Here is a 19035-nt window from a genome sequence, read left to right as displayed (position 1 = left end):
CTATTTTTTTGTAGTCTCATGCTCCTCCCAATTAGTTTTTACCCCGTCGTTGGTTTGGCGTTTCACTTTATTAAAAAGAAAACTACATATATATGAACCCCAAGTCCTCTCTTATCTTTTGTATGCTTGTTGGTACTTGTAGTATTATGAAAAAAAAGCTTATAGGGCATAGCAATGGCGGGCATGTTGTGGTGCCACAGATAGAAACCCCATTAATTACCCTATAGACATTTCCGAAAAATATTGATATAAATTATTTTAAGCCTGGAACCAATTTTAATATCAAATTATACTATTTAATAAATGTATTTTTTTTTATACACAGAATCAAATGTTTTATGGGCATGATTCACCAGGAGCCTGGATGGCTTCATTCACTTGACAAATACGGTTTTGTACTTCAAAATCGTTTATTTTGTTTCAATAAGTTAGTGTCACATTTTGATTGATAATACATATATGTCAATTCACAGCAGGATAAACGTTTTATAGTTAAAATTAAAAATTCTCATTCAGAAACAAATATGGAGATAAGAATGAATATAACAAATCTTGTAGATGTTAATAACACACATATTAACAGATTCTTACAACATCAAATATAACATAGCCTACTCTTTTGAACTGAGGTACAATAGTTGATAGCCTATAAACGAAGACTCGCTGTAAAATCACTGTAAATTTAAATCTGAGAGTGTACAAATGTAACCAAATGGGCACGCACACCCACACACACACACACACACACACACACACACACACACACACACACACACACACACACACACACACCCCACACACACACACACACACACACACACACACACACACACACACACACACACACACACACACACACACACACACACACACACACACACACACAGTACAAGCACATTTCTTCTAATGGGTTTTTAGTCTGAACACCTTGGAGAGAGATGCTTTGGCACTTGAGTAAATCAAGTAAGATTCCCCTTCAGAGGTGAAAAACTCCCAGTCGCTACATCCAATAGTTGGGAGCCAGTGGACAGGAACAAATCCTTCGTATCCCTGCCACCTGACAATAAGAGAGATGGTTGCCATAAATCAAAGCTATACATGTACTTATTGGCTTTTACCTTGATACCCTAAATAGATTATTGGTCTGTTCCTGTTGAGCTCTCTTATGACATGAGTACTTGTATGTTTTCATGAGAATTAAAATAAATCCACTAAAATGTGGTGGTGGGCTAAAAAGCCATAAGAGCTCCTGGCCTAAAAATCCCAAGTCTATGCAACATTGCCCCAATGTACCATACATTTACACAACCATAAAGGCTTTCAGTCTACTGTTTCATATTAGGGATAGTTATTTGATGTTATGTGTATGAGATCAGTACCTGTACAGAATGCTGTTTAAAGAGTAGGATTCTCCATCAAAGGAATTGGCAACAACCAGGAAATTCTCCTCCTCCAGGCTGAAGAATTCCCAGTCCACTGCACTAGATCGATAGAGATGAGATGAGTGTGGGAAGACATATAAATGATATGCTGTAACTACTACAGTATATACTGAAGATATAGTATAGTTACTGTACATAAAGTATTCTCCCAGGATGTATAACATACACGTTACTGCCAGAGAGAGAGAGAGAGAGAGAGAGAGAGAGAGAGAGAGAGAGAGAGAGAGAGAGAGAGAGAGAGAGAGAGAGAATAGTGTGTGTGTACACCTGGATTATATGGCTGGTGAAATTGTACCTGTAGGTGACAATGTCCTGGAAGCGAACAAACATCTGTCCATTCATATCCAGCTCATAGATGGTAGAGTTGATGGCATATCGACTCGACCCATTACCATGGAGTCTGTCTCCATTGGCGACGACCAAGAAGACTCTGTTGCCAATTTGGAACATCTCCCAGTCCGTGGCACAGAATGTCTACGTGAAGAGAGAGGAAAAAAATGTATATATAGGTGTGGTAGTATGAACCGTGTATGACATGCTTGAATGTGCAGCTGGAAGGGGGGACATGAGACATTCACGGCATAGAAAGTGCAAAATGAGTTAAACTGTCAGACTTCTGCATTTTCAGAAGGTTCACTTTTTAATGATTTCAGATGATTCATAGTCTTATCGCCTCAAGGTGTTCATGCAAGTCTCAAATCCAACTATGGAGTTCCCCTAAATGTGGCTTTTCATGTGTCTATCAATGTGTCAGCACACTCACCTCAAATGTGGCTACAGTCAAATGTGTGATTCACTATCAGTTACATGTCAAAGCTATATCTCTCAACCAAATAAAAGCTCAACCACATGCTCTATTTTTGGACTGTCTGAAATCCATTGTCGCACCCCCTTCCTCTGCCTTTTTTCTTCGTCTGTCCCTCTCTCGTTTTCTCTCTCTCTCTCTCTCTCTCTCACACACACACACACACACACACACACACACACACACACACACACACACACACACACACACACACACACACACACACACACACACACACACACACACACACACACACACACACACACACACACACACACACACACACACACACACACACACACACTTTTATCTATCCCCATCTTTTATTCCCTTCCTTCTTCTTGCACAGACAAGCTAGTTGTTCATACTCATCTCTAAGATAAGGATCTTATCAAAGGAAACTGAAGCTCTTGAACACATCAATGGAATGCAAATGATCCAGCAGAACGCAACATTATGGATTAACATTACATCCCACACATACTTCTAAATCATCTATTATTGTCTATGAATCACTGCTAGCTATTATTAAGACTCACAACAATCATTTGAAACTTTTGACCTTTTTACTCACCCAAATCGACCCCTACAATTTGGTACTCTATCCTATAAGCATAATCAATCACTATGTTTATATTTTCTGCCCACCACACACCTTAATTGTCTGAAACACTTGGAAGCTTCCATTGACCCACACATAGATGACAGAGTCTACATGAGTGGTCACTCCATCAAAGGCATTCGCAACCACCATGAAATGGTATGGTCCAACAGTGAAGAATTCCCAGTCATATGCCCCTGAGGTCTGCAGCATCTGATGAACCTCGAAATACCTTGTTCCTCTGTTCCACTTATACACCACGCTGTCTATGGTGTGATTATTGTCACCTGAAGGACCAATTATGGAATAGAGAGTAAAGAACAAGACAGATATGACATGTAAAAACTTCAGTGAAGTAATTTAGTAATTTGGGAATTCAATAGTTGTTTGATCATTAATGAATAATTTGCACAAGAGATAGAGAAATATAACTGTGGTTTTGCCTTGTCTGTGATTGGCCACAGCGAGGTAGGCATGTCCGTTGATGTCAAAGGCTTCCCAGTCCCGTGCACAGTGGGTCTGCAAGTTCTGATATCGCACAAAATGTTTTCTCCTCTTGCTCCACTTGTAAATCACAGAGAACTCCGTGTCACCTTCCTTCTCTGATCCTCCTCCAGAGTTAGATACCACTAGAAACATCTAGAATAGAATATAGAATATGTACAATATTATGTATACCTTGTCTTTTAAATGAGGACCACACTGGAAATAAGTTTCTGAAACGTTATTGTGTTATCCTTGATTTATTTTTAATTCATGCATGACTGTTGGCTGTGCATTTATTATGAGTAAAATGACAAATGATTAAATAAGTGTGTATGTTGGACAGTTTCTATTTTAAGAAAAGTGGAAAATAGGAGATTCGTGGACAGGATCTCAAGGTTCAGTCGTGGAGGAGAGGGTCTACAGCTCGGTGAGCTGATTGCATCACTGCTTTTTGCAGATTATGTGGTCCTGATGGCATCATCGGTCTGTGACCTCCAGCTCTCACTTCGCATACGAGTGTGAAGAGGCTGGGATGAGGATCAGCATCTCTAAATCTGCGGCCATGGTTCTCAGCAGGAAACCGGTTGATTGCCAACTCCAGGTAAGGAATGAGGCCGTATCACAAGTGAAGGAGCTCAAGTAACTCTGGGTCTTGAAAAGAGACCCTAGCCACAAGTCATGGGGCAGACCAAGGACCAGATGGGGGGGATTATATCTCCACACTACACTAGCCTTGCCACACTATGCCTCGGGATCCCCCATTTAGAAGTAATGTGGAAGTCTGGGATTCTCTGCTGGAAATGTTGCCTCCATGACCTGACTCTGGATAAGCCAATGAAGATGGATGGAAAAGTAGGTGTGTCGTGTGCTGCTAAGTATTGTGTATCTATTACTGATGAACCGTATTTTTGCAGCTATTGTGGCATTATGTTTACAGCGTCTTTAGCAACAAACAAACAAAAAAGTATCACTTTTGATATCAATAAAGTAAACTTGAATTTGAATTCTGAATATAGGTTGAAACGTTCCTTTCTTTCTACTCTCATATAAAAATGAATGGAGGAGAGTGCAGATAGACAGGAAACCAAGGGCAGAGAGAGAGGTTACATTCAAGATATGACAGGAGTGGGATTCAACTCTCAAGGAGCATTATGCTTGGTGCATTAACTGGCTGTTCCACCAGGCACCCAAAGCATCATGCCACTTTCACTCTATTCCATTTCTGTCTTACCACCAATTTCTTTCATACCTTCTTGCCCATGCGGAAGTGTCTCCAAGCCAGTGCTCCATAGGTGCTGATATTCTGGTACAGTTGGAAGCCTGTGTGGCTCCATACATAGATGGCAGAGCCAGAGTCCGGGGAACGGTGAGCCATGGCAGCCATCAGACCCATATCAGGTACCTGGAACACCTGAACATGGGAACAAGCTTGTGATGGTTCTTATAATTCATAAGCTTGTACATGACACATAATATTGTGACCTGTAAGTACATTTCTATTGGGACTTGAATATAGGCACCCATTTTGATATGAACAATATAATCAACAGGATGATAATACTAATTTAGTACGCAATCTGTCTACTACGGCTAATTAGGATCTGTTGAAAATAGAACATATTGTCGCTGTTGGATGGAAACCTTGTACAGTATGTCCAAAACCATTACATTTCAGGAAATGGATAGAAGAACCTGTGCTCCAATGGATTCAATGTAGTTAATAGCCTATAATTTAGTCACAAGCTCCTGTTTATACATTTCATTGGTTAAATATTTATAAAATCCACAGACAGATTTTCAACCTGGTGTCCATATTTTTGGGGCTGTTATGGTACGCAAATATTTTCAATATCTTTCAAAAATCTTCAAAAAAAGCGGATCTACAAGCTCACAATACATCACATTGATGTGAGCTTGTAGATCATCTATTTTTTTTATTTTTTTTTGGCACAACACTGTCATATGACAAAGTATAGGATAGGGCACACATTTATGGAAAATGTCGTAAAGGTTGAAATATGGAGGTACAAGGTTTCTGCCTGACAGCAACTGTATACAAAGCATAGGTGCTAATTTTCAGTACAAGGGGATTGAAAATTTGCACCCCACGGCAGGTTGTATCCCCATCATAGTTTTTAATTCCCTTTCAATGATGAAATAGGCATCCTAATAAATGCTTTTTAACTTTTCACCGGAAGAGTGACTTGTTTTTTTCCCTTTGTTGCACGTTTTGAGTCCCCAACCAAAGAGTGCCTTCATAATATTTTTGGGGGCTTCTGAGCACTCCAGATGCTTTCTTTTTTCTAAGGATAATAGCTCTGGATAAGAACATCTGCTAAATACCTAAAATAAAATGTAGACCCGGACGGTTGGCGTGTCACTCCCCATTTCTCTCTCCCCATTTCCTGTCAGTCTACTGTATACTATCAATAAAGGCAGAAAAGCCCCAAAAAAGAAAATTGTAATTTGATACCTCAACATCATTCGTCTCTGAACTGGTGGCGAGGACCTGATGCTCCAAGACATAGTCCAGCCGCTTATGTTCTGATTGGGGAGATTGAGTATGGAAGTAAGAATATTGTAATGTTAGACAAGATAATATTTAATGATAATTTGCTAGCAAATCTTTTAGCAAACTATGGAGAAGTTATGTTATCAATCTTTACTGCTCCAACAAAACGTGACATTTGAGGAAGAACATTCCCTTGCGCTCCTGCCCAGCGGCATCATTGCCCTGTTGCTCATACATAAACTTTGCAGGCAAACATTTGTCATTTTAAATAGATATTTGTGGATGAGTGGGTGGTTGGTTCAATTTGGTTCTCACCTTCCAGCATAGGGATCCAGGATGTACCATCACATAGGTAAAGACCTTTTCTGACAGGGTTGAACCACAACTTGCCTTGTAGTGTCTCTGTGCACGAACGATCCAACCCCACTGATATTTGGACTTCAGCCTCTGACATCATGATTGATAGATAGATAGATTAGATAGATAGATAGATAGATAGATAGATAGATAGATAGATAGATAGATAGATAGATAGATAGATAGATAGACAGACAGACAGACAGACAGACAGACAGACAGACAGACAGACAGACAGACAGACAGACAGACAGACAGACAGACAGACAGACAGACTTATGCAGGCATAAAGTCAAGTAGACAGATAGAAAGAAAAATACATGGATACAGACGGGCAGAGACATGACCTGAATTTCTCATGTTTCATTGGATTGAATTGTACGTCTTTAAAATTAAGTGTAAGTTCAGGTTACCGTATGAAGGCAGGTTGACGCCAGCTTCCTTCTCATTGACAGGGAGGTCTGAGAGAAGTGGTGGTACTGACAACTCTGTCAGCCTGGGATTGGAAGACGGGCAGACATGAGGGGTGGCATCACAACCTGGCACCAGCACCAACTGCCGAATTAGACCCTGTATAGTGATGCAATAGATATTGATGGATATTGTTATCTATTTAGAATGAAAGACATCAGTTATAAAAGCTGTTTAACAACTGTTCTAAGTTAACATGTATTCTTCTGACGTACAGTATTCGACAGACACTGCAGATTCTACAAACTGTGTGTGTGTGTGTGTGTGTGTGTGTGTGTGTGTGTGTGTGTGTGTGTGTGTGTGTGTGTGTGTGTGTGTGTGTGTGTGTGTGTGTGTGTGTGTGTGTGTGTGTGTGTGTGTGTGTGTGTGTGTGTGTGTGTGTGTGTGTGTGTGTGTGTGTGTGTGTGTGCGCACGCGCGCATTCTTACTGAAAAAAGGCCTTTCCATCTCCCGCGGCTGCCAATGTGGAACCTTGCTCCCTGAATGCTCAGGTCAGAGGGGAAAGTCCTAGAAGGAGCCCTGTCCACCAAACGTATCATTAGGCTCCTTTAAAATTGTTTAAGTGAGTGCCTGCTCTTTCAAATCAATCAATAGTCTCAGTAATGACTATGTGGTGGAAGCTATAGTCTATAGCTTCCACCCCTGTTCTGTTTGTACATATGAGAGGCTAAGAAGAGTGTTATTACAGTATATTGATTACATGGTGCAAGGGCAATACCTGCTTCCAAAAGCCAAAGGGTGTTTCTACCATACCACCAACACCATCTATCAAATACTGTCAAGCCAAAATTACGAGCCTATAGGCTATAAGCAGATTTGGATCTGTGCCACCACCCTGTGATGAAAGATCCACTAACCCTAACGGCAGGTTGAAGATGGTACTAAGATAGTATGTGAATGAAACAAGTATGAAACAGAGGCACACGAAAAGCCAGGAGAAATCAATACTGAAAGACAACATGGAAGGAGGGAGGTATGTTAAAACAGGACAAGGTTAGATAAACAGCAGTAAGAGGTGGTAAGGGATATCAAGGAACTCACATTTCCAGCGGTGAGTTGCAGTCCACTGTGAGCCTGGCATGGCTGTCCTCAATGGCGAGGACCAGCGTGTGCCAGTGGTTATCGGCCAATCGCAGGCCTCGAAATACCCAGCGCTCTATGACCCCTGTGTGATCTTTAAAGAGAATGTGCAAGCGGTTTTTCGAGAACCTCAGCCCCAGGATGAGCCGTCCCCTATCCTTATCCTTCTCTCCCTGCCCTGCATCCTTGCTCTCACCATTCCAGTCTCCTTCATTTTTTGACTCCTTCTCTTTGTTCCTGTTCCATTGCTCTTCTTGATCTTTCTGCTCCGCAGTTCTGCTCTCCTCTGCTTTTTGTTCCACCACAGAAAAGATGTATTCGTTTCTCTGCGAGACACAAGACATTAGACGATAGGCAGGCATGCAATGCTCATTTGGTATGTTCTTGCACTCTATTTCAATGACGTGACGCGCATGTCGCTTAACACCTACACTGCAAGTCACACAATGGACAATTGATATGCATCTAGGCTTATTCCTATGTTAATTCGCTAGGTGTGAGTCGGGAGCCTTTGCAAACTTTGTTGAGGTGCGAATTTAAAGTAGTTTTAAATCTATGCGTGTCCCTGCGTGTGCTTCTAGTCAAATAGGTTCTGGCACGGCGTGCATTGCACGTGAGCATTGCACCCCTGACGATAGGACAATAATAGGCCTTAAAACCATCGGAATAACTGAAAAGTTTGATGCAATTTATCCTTACATTTGACGCAATGCGAGTGATCTTCAGGGTCACTACAATAGAGAACTCTTGGGGGAAGACATCACAGTTGACCAGGAGTTGAGAGGAGGGGAAGCTCAGGAAAGTGTGAGGGCGAGAGAAATGTACCCCCCTCACCCCTCCGACCTGCATCACATGCACCCCTGGCACAGGTTTGGTGGTGTCCCTCGGGAGGACATGGGACAAAAGATCCAGTGGGAGAAGATCTGGAAGGCCATTAATCAAGAGAAGAGAAGACAAGAGAAGTAATGGTCAGAAAGATGGAAGTTTTATTTTACAACTCAATCCACACATTCCACAGTACATAGATACATCCACACAGTAATACAGTACATGGAAATTGCAACTGCAATTAATAAAGTAAATAACCAAGTAAATAACCAAGTTAGAATAGTCTCATCCTTTAGTGCCGGACTGTCCTGGTATGTGAGAAATAGCCCTGGGTGGTGGCGGGGCTGTATAAGGAGTTGATTGGGGTTATTAAGGAGGCCCACTTTTTGTAACATGTAAGCAATAGTGTAGATTCAGAAACTCTTAGACAGATGAAAAGTGATCATCAGACACTTCTTATCCTGTTGGTGTTATTTGCATAGATGCTTTTTGTTGAATTCTACAGTATGTCTGGTAGGCTGATGTACATTTGAACGACTTGCACATATAGTACACCTGCATACACCCACACATACAGTAGTATAATGTAAACACACTCGTGTAATTGACGTTTTCCAAAGGAATGTTACCCCTAGGGCTTTCCAAGGTTCTAAGATGAAACCATAAACCATTCATTATACAATCATTAACCCGACATGAGCAACCTTAAAATGAGCACAACTACTGAAATGACAGGATGAGGTTTGGTGCATAATAATAAGTGTGTGTGTGTGTGTGTGTGTGTGTGTGTGTGTGTGTGTGTGTGTGTGTGTGTGTGTGTGTGTGTGTGTGTGTGTGTGTGTGTGTGTGTGTGTGTGTGTGTGTGTGTGTGTGTGTGTGTGTGTCTGTGCGTGTGTGTGCGTGTGTATAAGAGAGACAGACAGACAGACAGACAGACAGACAGACAGACAGACAGACAGACAGACAGACAGACAGACAGACAGACAGACAGACAAAGAGAGCGAGCAACTGGGATAGAATAGAATACACAGTAATTCTTTTAATTTATCCATTTGTACTGTAACTCTGAGAGTGTACAAATGTAACCAAATCCATTTGGTACGGTTACATTTGTACACTCTAACACTCAGGATTTCACAGTGTAATAATAGAGTTATACCTGTACAGTGTCTCCATGTTTCTCTGGCCGTGTCTGTGAGCCTTGACCCCAGGAGAAGAAGCAGAACCAACGTCACCGATGACATCACAGCCAATCACAAACTGCCTTTTTGATGCAGATGCCAACTAGCCAGCCCTCATGCCTCCATATCAAAGTGATCTCCCTGTTTCTGTCAATCACACACTTTCTCTCTCTCTCTGAGTCTTTAGGAAAGGTACACAGTGGAGGTATCCTTGAACCGGAGTATGCCCATAAGTAGCCTCCGATTCACCAAGTCCAGAAAATAAACTCCAGACAAGTAACTCACCAAAGTGTCATACTTCAAACTTGAATTATTTTTCACCTACTGCAGACAGATACTCAGATAGCGGTCAAGGCAGACAGGCAAAGTCCCAGATTAACTGTGCTTAGAGAGGAATCCATTTGTCTGTGTGAAGAATCCCCCGTACACACACCCCTTTTAAATACCGGAGCCATGCAAATGACTGAAGTGGCCTGTCAATCATCCCTCCCACACCAGTCCTGCCAGAGGGGAGGTAGAGCAGCTCTACGGGGTGTGTGTGTGTGTGTGTGTGTGTGTGTGTGTGTGTGTGTGTGTGTGTGTGTGTGTGTGTGTGTGTGTGTGTGTGTGTGTGTGTGTGTGTGTGTGTGTGTGTGTGTGTGTGTGTGTGTGTGTGTGTGTGGGTGCGTGGGTGCGTGCATTAAAAGTCAGATTGTACATTGGCTATTTTCACAATGAAGTATGTTATACATTGAAAAAACATACTCTCATTGCTATCTGAAAAGTTGTGAGATTGTAGATCAGCTGTATGTAAAAAACACTCAATTAAGTATTTCATGTTATCTTTAACAATTGCAGATGTATTCATTGATAGTCATGTTGTGTGAAATGCAACTCAGATGAAGTCTGCACCAAGTGAGGCTTGAACTGGTGACCTTCAGGTTGTGGGGCACACATTTAAGCGAGAAGCCACCAACAGACAAGAACCTGTGAAAAAGGAGATCACACAGATCATACAGTTTCACGCAAATAGCTGAAAAATCCTGGGTTTAAGTGTTTTTCAAACTGCTCAAGATTGCGGACAATCTAAGGGCGGTGCTTACTGGTCAACGTGATAGATGTGTTCCTCATTAGTCAAGGCACATGTGTAAGCAGGTCTAATGGCTGTCGGCCAAACGAGGCATGACTTTTGCCTGTTTAAAGTTTCAATTTTCAAAAAATTGCTATAGCGCCCCCGTTTGACCAATTGGAGTAAGATTGGTTTCAGTGATATTTGGAATGGCCCTTTACATTTCTGCAAAGTTTCAAAGAATGGTAAGTCTGCATGTATGTGTTAGGGGCAGATGAATAATTGTCATAAAACTGCAATATTCATTGGCTCATTAAAGCTTCATTTTTTCACTTATGGAAGATATTTTGCAAACGTTTTTTGGTATAGGTCCAAAGTTCATGTGTAAAAAGTTTCGTGCAGATTACTCAAAAATCCCAGGAGGAGATAGGTTTTAACTGTTTTTCATATAATTCCAAATGGTGGGAGATCTAAAGGTCAGAGGTCAAAAGTCAGAGTGTGAAAGTTGTTCAGCATGAGGAGACGCATGTGTGCATCGAAGTTTCATGGCTGTAGGTCAAACACGGCATGAGTTGTACCTGCTCAAAGTTGGCATTTTTCAATTGAGTGCTATAGCGCCACCTTTTGACGAAAGATTGTGAGAATTATTTCTTGATCGTTTTTCATGACCATCTATCATATGGCCGAGTTTCATAAAAAGCGACTGCACGGTTCAGCCAGAACTGCCAAAAGTGGCAGAAGAAGAAACGGAATAATGCGAATAACAATATGGGTCCATGCTGGAAGCCTGGCCCCATAAAGAGAGAAAAAAAAGAAAGAAATTAAGAAATTATTAACAAATGAAAAAAAAAAGAAAGAAACGCCATGCCAATACAGAGAGTGAAAGGGCAGTGTGTGTGTGTGTGTGTGTGTGTGTGTGTGTGTGTGTGTGTGTGTGTGTGTGTGTGTGTGTGTGTGTGTGTGTGTGTGTGTGTGCGGGTGCGTGCGTGCGTGCGCGCGTGCGTGCGTGCGTGCGTGCGTGCATGCGTGCGATGCCATAGGTGTGTGTTGCATTCATAGGAGAAGGGCATCCAGAGAGCAGTGCCTAAGGTGTAAGCCTATAAGCCCCAAAGCGTGGGGTAGAATGGACCACATTCCCAACACAAACTCTTTAATCTACATCTCACAAACAGACTCAAACACATGTATATGATCTCTCTCTCCCCCTCTCTCCTCCTTTGCAGTTCTCCTCCGTCCTCCCACTTCTCCCACAAGCCTGAGGGTGAATCGTCACCTATCTGTTATCTTTACAGAGACAATGCATCAGGGAGGGTGTCACTTGATTCCCATATGCTTCGGAATGATACCGTAACTTAAAACAGGATTGTAGCATAGAATCTGTATCCTCCGACTCAGACCTCCTTCTCTGACCTCGGACCTCCTTCTCAACGACCGGCTCCCTTTTAAGCCTTTGCTTGTAGGCCGGCTGCAGCTGGATGGAGCAGTGGTCAGAGCTTCCAAGCCGTGGGCGGTGGAGAGCTTTGTATCCATCTTTGAAGGGTGTGTAGCAGTGGTCAAGAGTATTGTCACGGGCCCAGGCTGGCCTAGCAGTCCGGGCACCTAAGGCTCCTAATGCAGCCTGACTAGGGATGCACATGATCGATTTTTTCATTAACGAAAACTTTCCTCCTTCATTTCTTTTTTAATTTCTTCTTTAAACGACAACAGCTCCATATTTCCTGCTTGAAAGATTGTAGTTCTTTAGTTATATTGTCGAGTCCAGCACGCAGTATTTCAGCTAAGCCCTCGTCCATTTTCTCATCCGAGCCTTCCTCACTATCCCTCCGTCGTCGTTATTTTGACCGACTTTGACCTCCCTCGAGCTACTCCTCTCTCCGCCATCCCTCTCTCTCCGCCATCTCTCTCTTCTTCTCTTGGAGTAGAGATCTAAGGCGATCTCTAATCTTCTTCCAGGGATCATGAATCTCGTAATATTTGTCAAAAAGACATTTATTTTGCCGCACACATCGAAGAACCATTTCTTTCAGTTTCGGTATTTCCATTTTTTTCAGTTTCGGTATTTCCATTTTTTTCAGTTTTGCCATTTCCCATCTGATGTTGTGTGGGAGTTCTGACTGCTCCAGATTGTACTGAATAACTGTTAGCTTGCATAATGTCTTCAGACTAGGCCTCAAATCTAACATGAACAGTTTATCAGTGTGAACACTCGCTGAGGCCATTCCGGATGGGTCGAAGAAGCATCGTTTGTATCCTCCAAAGATGATGATACGATCTCCCACCATGCAACATAACATTCTATACATTGAAAACGGGCCTTTTCCTTTTGGTTCCACCTGCTTCCAGGAGAAGGTCTCTGGATTGAATTTCCACAGATCCTTCAAGTCCTTGTTTTCTTCTTGGCCACCAAATATGTACAACTCTCCATTGTAGGCAAAGGCTGAATGATCCTCGCGTCCTTGTGGACGACGCTGAAAGAGTGCAGGCGTGCTTAGCCAGCAGTTGGTCTCTGTGTCAAACACACTAATGTTGTTGTTAAGCCATTGCTGTCTGCCCCCAAATACAAACATCTTTGTCCCGATGATGGTGGCAGAGTAACCCGAGGAAGCAGTTGGTGGAGTACCTCTAGTGTTAATTAAAGACCAGACCATTGTGTTGATGTCCAACTTGTAGATGACAGTGTATCCAGCCTCATACATGTATATGGCCTTCCCCAAGACACAGGCTGGGTAGTAGTGGTCGTTCTCTGGAACAATCCCACAAACCTTGGGCTTGAACCATCTGTGGGTGTCGACATCAAATGCATAAAGAAATTCAACCCCCAAGATGTAGATGGAATGTTCGATCAGCATAGCTGACACCTGGCTCCAGTGTGTGGAGGGAACCTCATGGGGACATTCTCCTCTTCCAGCTGTCACAGGGGGCAACATCATCCAGCACAGAGACACTGTGTTGAAAACATGCACTTCAGTATTATTCAAGTGTTCTTCAAAGCAGTCGCGTGAGTAGAGCTTGTATCCAAAGCAGTATACCTCGTGTCCAACTACCACAGCACAATGTAAGTAATTATTTTCTCTTCCATTCAGATGTACCACCCAGTGAAACATTTCACTCACCAACACGAATCAGTACTAATTTACAAGAGGAAGTTGTAAGACAGCTGGTTGATTTCAATCAAATCACGTTTGTACCTTGGACAAGTCATTTTAAAGGACAGTTACATGGTTGTGATGATGATGTTGTGATGTCATTGCGTGATGACGTCATCAAAATAAGTAAATAATGCATTAGTACACAAACCAGTGATTTTTAAATTAGCAGCTGATGACATTTTATTCCAATATCACACATTACAGTCATTTAGCAGGCGCTTTTATCCAAAGCGACTTACAATAAGTGCGTTCAACATAGGTAGGCAAAGAAACTACTAATCACTAATCATAAGTGCATTCTCTTCTAAAACAAGCGACTAAGAGTATACCTAGCGCTAAGGTAAAAAGTGTAATATATCAGCTACCTACTTTCTTAAACAGATGAGACAAATAGGAAAATCAAATCAGAGCCAGAGCTAAAACAAATGAGTGTATCAAATAAACAAGATCCAATAAAACAAGAGCTCGTACAACTAATTGACAACAAGTAGGCAAGGCTAAGAGGAAGGGGTCAGGGTAATGTTTCCTGAAGAGGTGTGTTTTCAGCCTGCGGCGAAAGATGGGCAGTGACTCTGCTGTCCTGACATCAGTGGGGAGTTCATTCCACCACTGTGGGGCCAGAACAGAGAAAAGCTGTGACCGTGTAGATCGGCCAGAAGGACCACTGAGTGACGTGGCAACCAGTCGCCCGAGGTGGCAGACCAAAGTGGTCGGGCAGGGGTGTAAGCCTCAACCATAGCCTGGAGGTAAGAAGGAGCTGTTCCTTTCACTGCCCTATAGGCTAGCACCAGGGTCTTAAACTGGATGCGAGCCGCTACTGGGAGCCAGTGTAGAGAACGGAGGACAGTATGTAATGATGACAGGGAACCCAGGCAGCTAAACAAACACATTAACATATGTGTGTGTGTACTTGTACTCTACTAGTGAGGGAGAAATGTCCCCACAAGTATAGTAGAATTTGAGAAGTAGACATTGTTTGGACAATGGTCCTCACAAGGACTCAAACAATATTTTATGCCTGATTTATACTTAATTGCACACCAGTGTCACTGGATTTGATTTACAAGCTTACAATGCACCTCACTGTGTAGATCACTTGTAGATCTGCTATTTTTGGTTTGTGACACCAACACCAGCGCGCCATTAAGTATAACTCAGACTTCCAGGTTTGGGTTAAAAATGGCCAAAAAGAAAATGCCATTTACAAAATTGCCATCCTAAAATATAGATATTCTTCCAAATATAGTAATAAAACGTCAGTCTGTCTGTCTGTCTGTCTGTCTGTCTGTCTGTCTGTCTCTCTGTGTGTGTGTGTGTGTGTGTGTGTGTGTGTGTGTGTGTGTGTGTGTGTGTGTGTGTGTGTGTGTGTGTGTGTGTGTGTGTGTGTGTGTGTGTGTGTGTGTGTGTGTGTGTGTGTGTGTGGGGGTGAGGGTGAGATGAGAATTGTCTTCCTGAAAACACTTTTATTTTCAACTCGGGTTCAAAGAAAAGCAAAGAATATAGCTGCAAGCAGCAATAATACGGGGCCAGTGAATGCAGAGAGAAAAAAGAAAGAAGCAATGATAAGTAACAGTAACAGTAACTGTTATATAATATATTATCGAATTCCGGTAGGGTAATATAACGCATTACTACAAGGAGAAGCTGTAATATATTATTAAAATGACACTACGTTACTACGTTACTTTGTGCGTTACCCACCAAAGTGAAGGTGTTTTTTTTTTTATCCACCCACAAAGCCGCAGCCTACAGCAAAATCCCTGTTAAAACTAAGCACTCACCTCTCTCTACAGGCTATCATTGTCAACAAATCTCTGTGATTCTAATTTTACTATAATCAGCTGAAGGGAGAGTGTCAATTCCATGTGCCAATTGTGTTTATATAAGATGGTAGTCTATTTAATTTATTTAAAGAAGGCAAGTTAAGCATCGCGCAATGCAATGTTCCAATTTACATCAGTTTTATTCATCGATTACGCAGGAAATAATCTCTAATCAGTAACATGTAGGTGAAACTTATGTCTATCAAATGTGGTTTTATTGAAAGGTAATTAAAGTCCAGAGCTAAGTTAGAAGCCAAACATCGGGTGTGTGTGCTCAATGTAAAATCTCCACGGTGCGGCTGCAGAGTTCATGTCGGAGTCGGACTCTGGTCAGAACGTGAGCAGTGTTGCCAGATTGTGCAAGAGGAATAAGCAACTAGGGTCTATGAAAACAAGGCCAAAAGAAGCGACTATAATATAGCCTGGGACCAGACGAATCTGCGAGTGCAAAAAAAATTGCACTCTGCGATTTGGGTCTGGCACCGCTCCATAGAGAATCCATTTCCTGCTCCAGAAGACGTGGGGGACCAATCAGGGCCCAATATTCGAATATGGGAGACTGTAATTGGTAGTTGGTTGTAGGTCTAACCAATTGCGTCGAGGGCCATTGTTTTGATCCCGCCCCTTGGGAAAAAAAACTTCCTCATGGAAGCACCAGACTCTATCCACACAGTGATATATTCTGGATACGCCAGGCTACATGAGCACTTCAAACCTATGTTAATTAATTAAACAATGTGCATATTTATATATGTTGGCTATTTGAAAATAGACGATCTACAAGCTCACAACCGTTCTACCATTATTTACAAGCAACTTCAGAAAAACAAGCCCAATGTGGCTTATAATAAACAGACCAGACAGGGAGATAGGAGAGCATTGGATTGGGGATAAATGGCTAGCGCAGTCTTCTCTTAAAGGTCAAATAAAATGAGGATTTTTATTTAAAGAGTAGCCTACAGTATAAATATAATTGTATAGAGCTGAGTTCTTTGTAGACCATATACATGAGTCTTAACTCTAACTGTCTAGTCAATGTTTTAAACTCATGCCATGTCTATCTAAATGAGTGTCCAGGGAATGTCAAAATGTTGTGTTAAGAGATTTTATTTGCCCCTTTGACCACACATGGATGCAGTTTAGATCCCATAGGGACGGTTGAGTTACTTCAAATTGGCTAGTTATTGGTTGTCAAACAATCAAAGTGGTACTGTAGGTCAAGATGCATTTTGTTATGATGTGTTTTTGGTTGACACAATGACACTACAGTAATATAACTGTTCACTGTTCAGAGAGGTCAACTTTTTAACAATTAAATGACCTTAACCATATTTCTATGTCCTTATCTTAATTTCATATGCTCAACATTCTATGCGGTCCTTGTTCTGTGGACTTTAATTTAAAAAGAAAAAGGTATAGAAAGAGGCTTGTGTCTTGTCATGCCATTATAGGCATTATAGAAGGTATATGTCTATTTATGAATTGATTAATTTAAGTAAAATTGATTCATTCATGTAATTTATAATCCTATCTTATAATTGAAATGCCCATCTGCCATCTCTGTGTCCCAAAAATAATTTGTGGCCTAATAATAATAATAGAAAATCTAGATTATTTAATTGTTCAATTTTAGCTTTTTTTTAAGTAACTAAAAAGTAATATGTAATATATTACTTTTGCTCAGACGGTAATATGTAACGAAATGTATTACTTTAAAATGAAGGTAATAAGTAATAGTAATATATTACTAAAATAAAGTAACTTGCCCAACACTGCCACTCATTCTCTATGGAGCCACAGGCAAAGTATGTGTCTACAAATAAAGCAAACGTGTCAATGTCTCTCCCAGGACAACTCCAACTTTTTCAAACCATAAGGTGGTACTTGGAGTACTGTTATGAATCCATGCATGCATGATTGACAACTGAGCAGCATAAAGCAAAGCTCTTAACAGATGTTAATTTCTCTTTATTGGTACAATATTTGAAGTGAAGTGAATCTAGGGTATTTTTTATTCCAATCAATCTAACAATTTCCTCTTGAATGGATACCCAAAAGAAAGGTTGTTATGCAGTTATGGTAATCAGCTGATGGATGGCAGCAGGTTTGTTGTAGCTCTGACTGAGGTGAGGAGCTTATTGGAGGCAGGTGTGCAGAATCCAGGTGAGTAGGCAGGACAGGAACACACACACACACGCACACGCACACGCACACGCACACACACACACACACACACACACACACACACACACACACCATGTAAGATAACAACATGTAAGATTTTGGTGACAGTGACAAGAAAGGTATTCAAAAGATGTTAAATTATACACGCTTGCACTGGAATATGTCATTAAATATGAAAGTTACTTTCTTATCAACTATGACAACGTCCATAAAATTGCAATTATGGGGTTTCAACTCAAAAAGAGCTGCTGCACTGCAAAACAAAGTTAAATCAAATGTATAATTAGTAATTTGATTAAATTAATAATTAATTAAAAATAAAAAATGTGTTTGCTAAAGATCTGACTAAGTAAAAGACAAATTGTTGCTAACAGGGAATGGATCAAATTTGATAAGTTTGCATCTAGGTCCTATGCACAAGATATAGTAATCATCATTGATATCCCAAGCCATTGTATATCATGTGTGCTGGCATTGTTTAGCAGTACTGGTGATGTGACACACTGCTCTTGACACAGCCACCAGGAATGAAGGTCTGGGGTGGTGGTCGGGGGGCATTCACCTGTTTTCACAATCATTCCATCGGAAATGTCAACTCTGAGTGAGGGGACAGCAGTGAGAGGGAGAGGGATTACAGTCACAGAAATAAATATTTGTATTCATTCAAATTCATATTTAATGCCATTTCTTACATAACAATAGCCATCCCAAGAAAATATAGTTAAAGATCCCCTTTTAATCAAAACATATTTTATAAAGACCCCCTATTCAAGAATCTAAAACAAATAAAAAGTCCTGGCAAGCAACTATATTGAGAATGAGTACACCCCAATCCTGACCCCTGAGACGAGTCCATGGTGAGCCCATGCTCTAACCCTAAGTTGTCAGTGCGAACCTTTTTAAACGGTGCACCTATGTACAGTATGTCTCAAACATGTAATAAATGCTGATATTTGCAAATGGATCAAAATCGGGTGGTTGCTTGTGATTATTTCTGTCTAGAGGCATTGATGCAATCTGAGCTTGTGGAGGATCTCACAGAATATAGTAGCCTAAATTTACAAGGCA

The 19035-nt window shown here is 41.3% G+C and overlaps 1 protein-coding gene across 1 annotated transcript; it reads right to left on the bottom strand.

Annotated features, from left to right (window-relative positions):
• Nucleotides 1-863: 863 nt before the first annotated feature.
• On the bottom strand, nt 864-10154 carry LOC311036434 (thrombospondin-type laminin G domain and EAR repeat-containing protein-like). Its single transcript, XM_084045127.1, has 13 exons — nt 9742-10154; nt 8454-8677; nt 7716-8080; nt 7103-7193; nt 6617-6773; nt 6162-6293; nt 5808-5878; nt 4584-4745; nt 3292-3487; nt 2903-3135; nt 1738-1916; nt 1380-1481; nt 864-1057 (listed from the first exon to the last, which is right to left on the bottom strand). The coding sequence occupies exons 1-13, from the start codon at nt 9824-9826 to the stop codon at nt 904-906; spliced, it is 2151 nt and encodes a 716-aa protein (XP_083901253.1). The 5' UTR covers nt 9827-10154; the 3' UTR covers nt 864-903.
• Nucleotides 10155-19035: the final 8881 nt, after the last annotated feature.

The sequence above is a fragment of the Gymnoscopelus microlampas genome, assembly GCF_963454915.1.
Source record: "Gymnoscopelus microlampas genome assembly, chromosome: 20".
Classification (NCBI taxonomy): Eukaryota; Metazoa; Chordata; class Actinopteri; order Myctophiformes; family Myctophidae; genus Gymnoscopelus; species Gymnoscopelus microlampas.
This window is presented reverse-complemented; position numbering and strand designations above follow the sequence as displayed.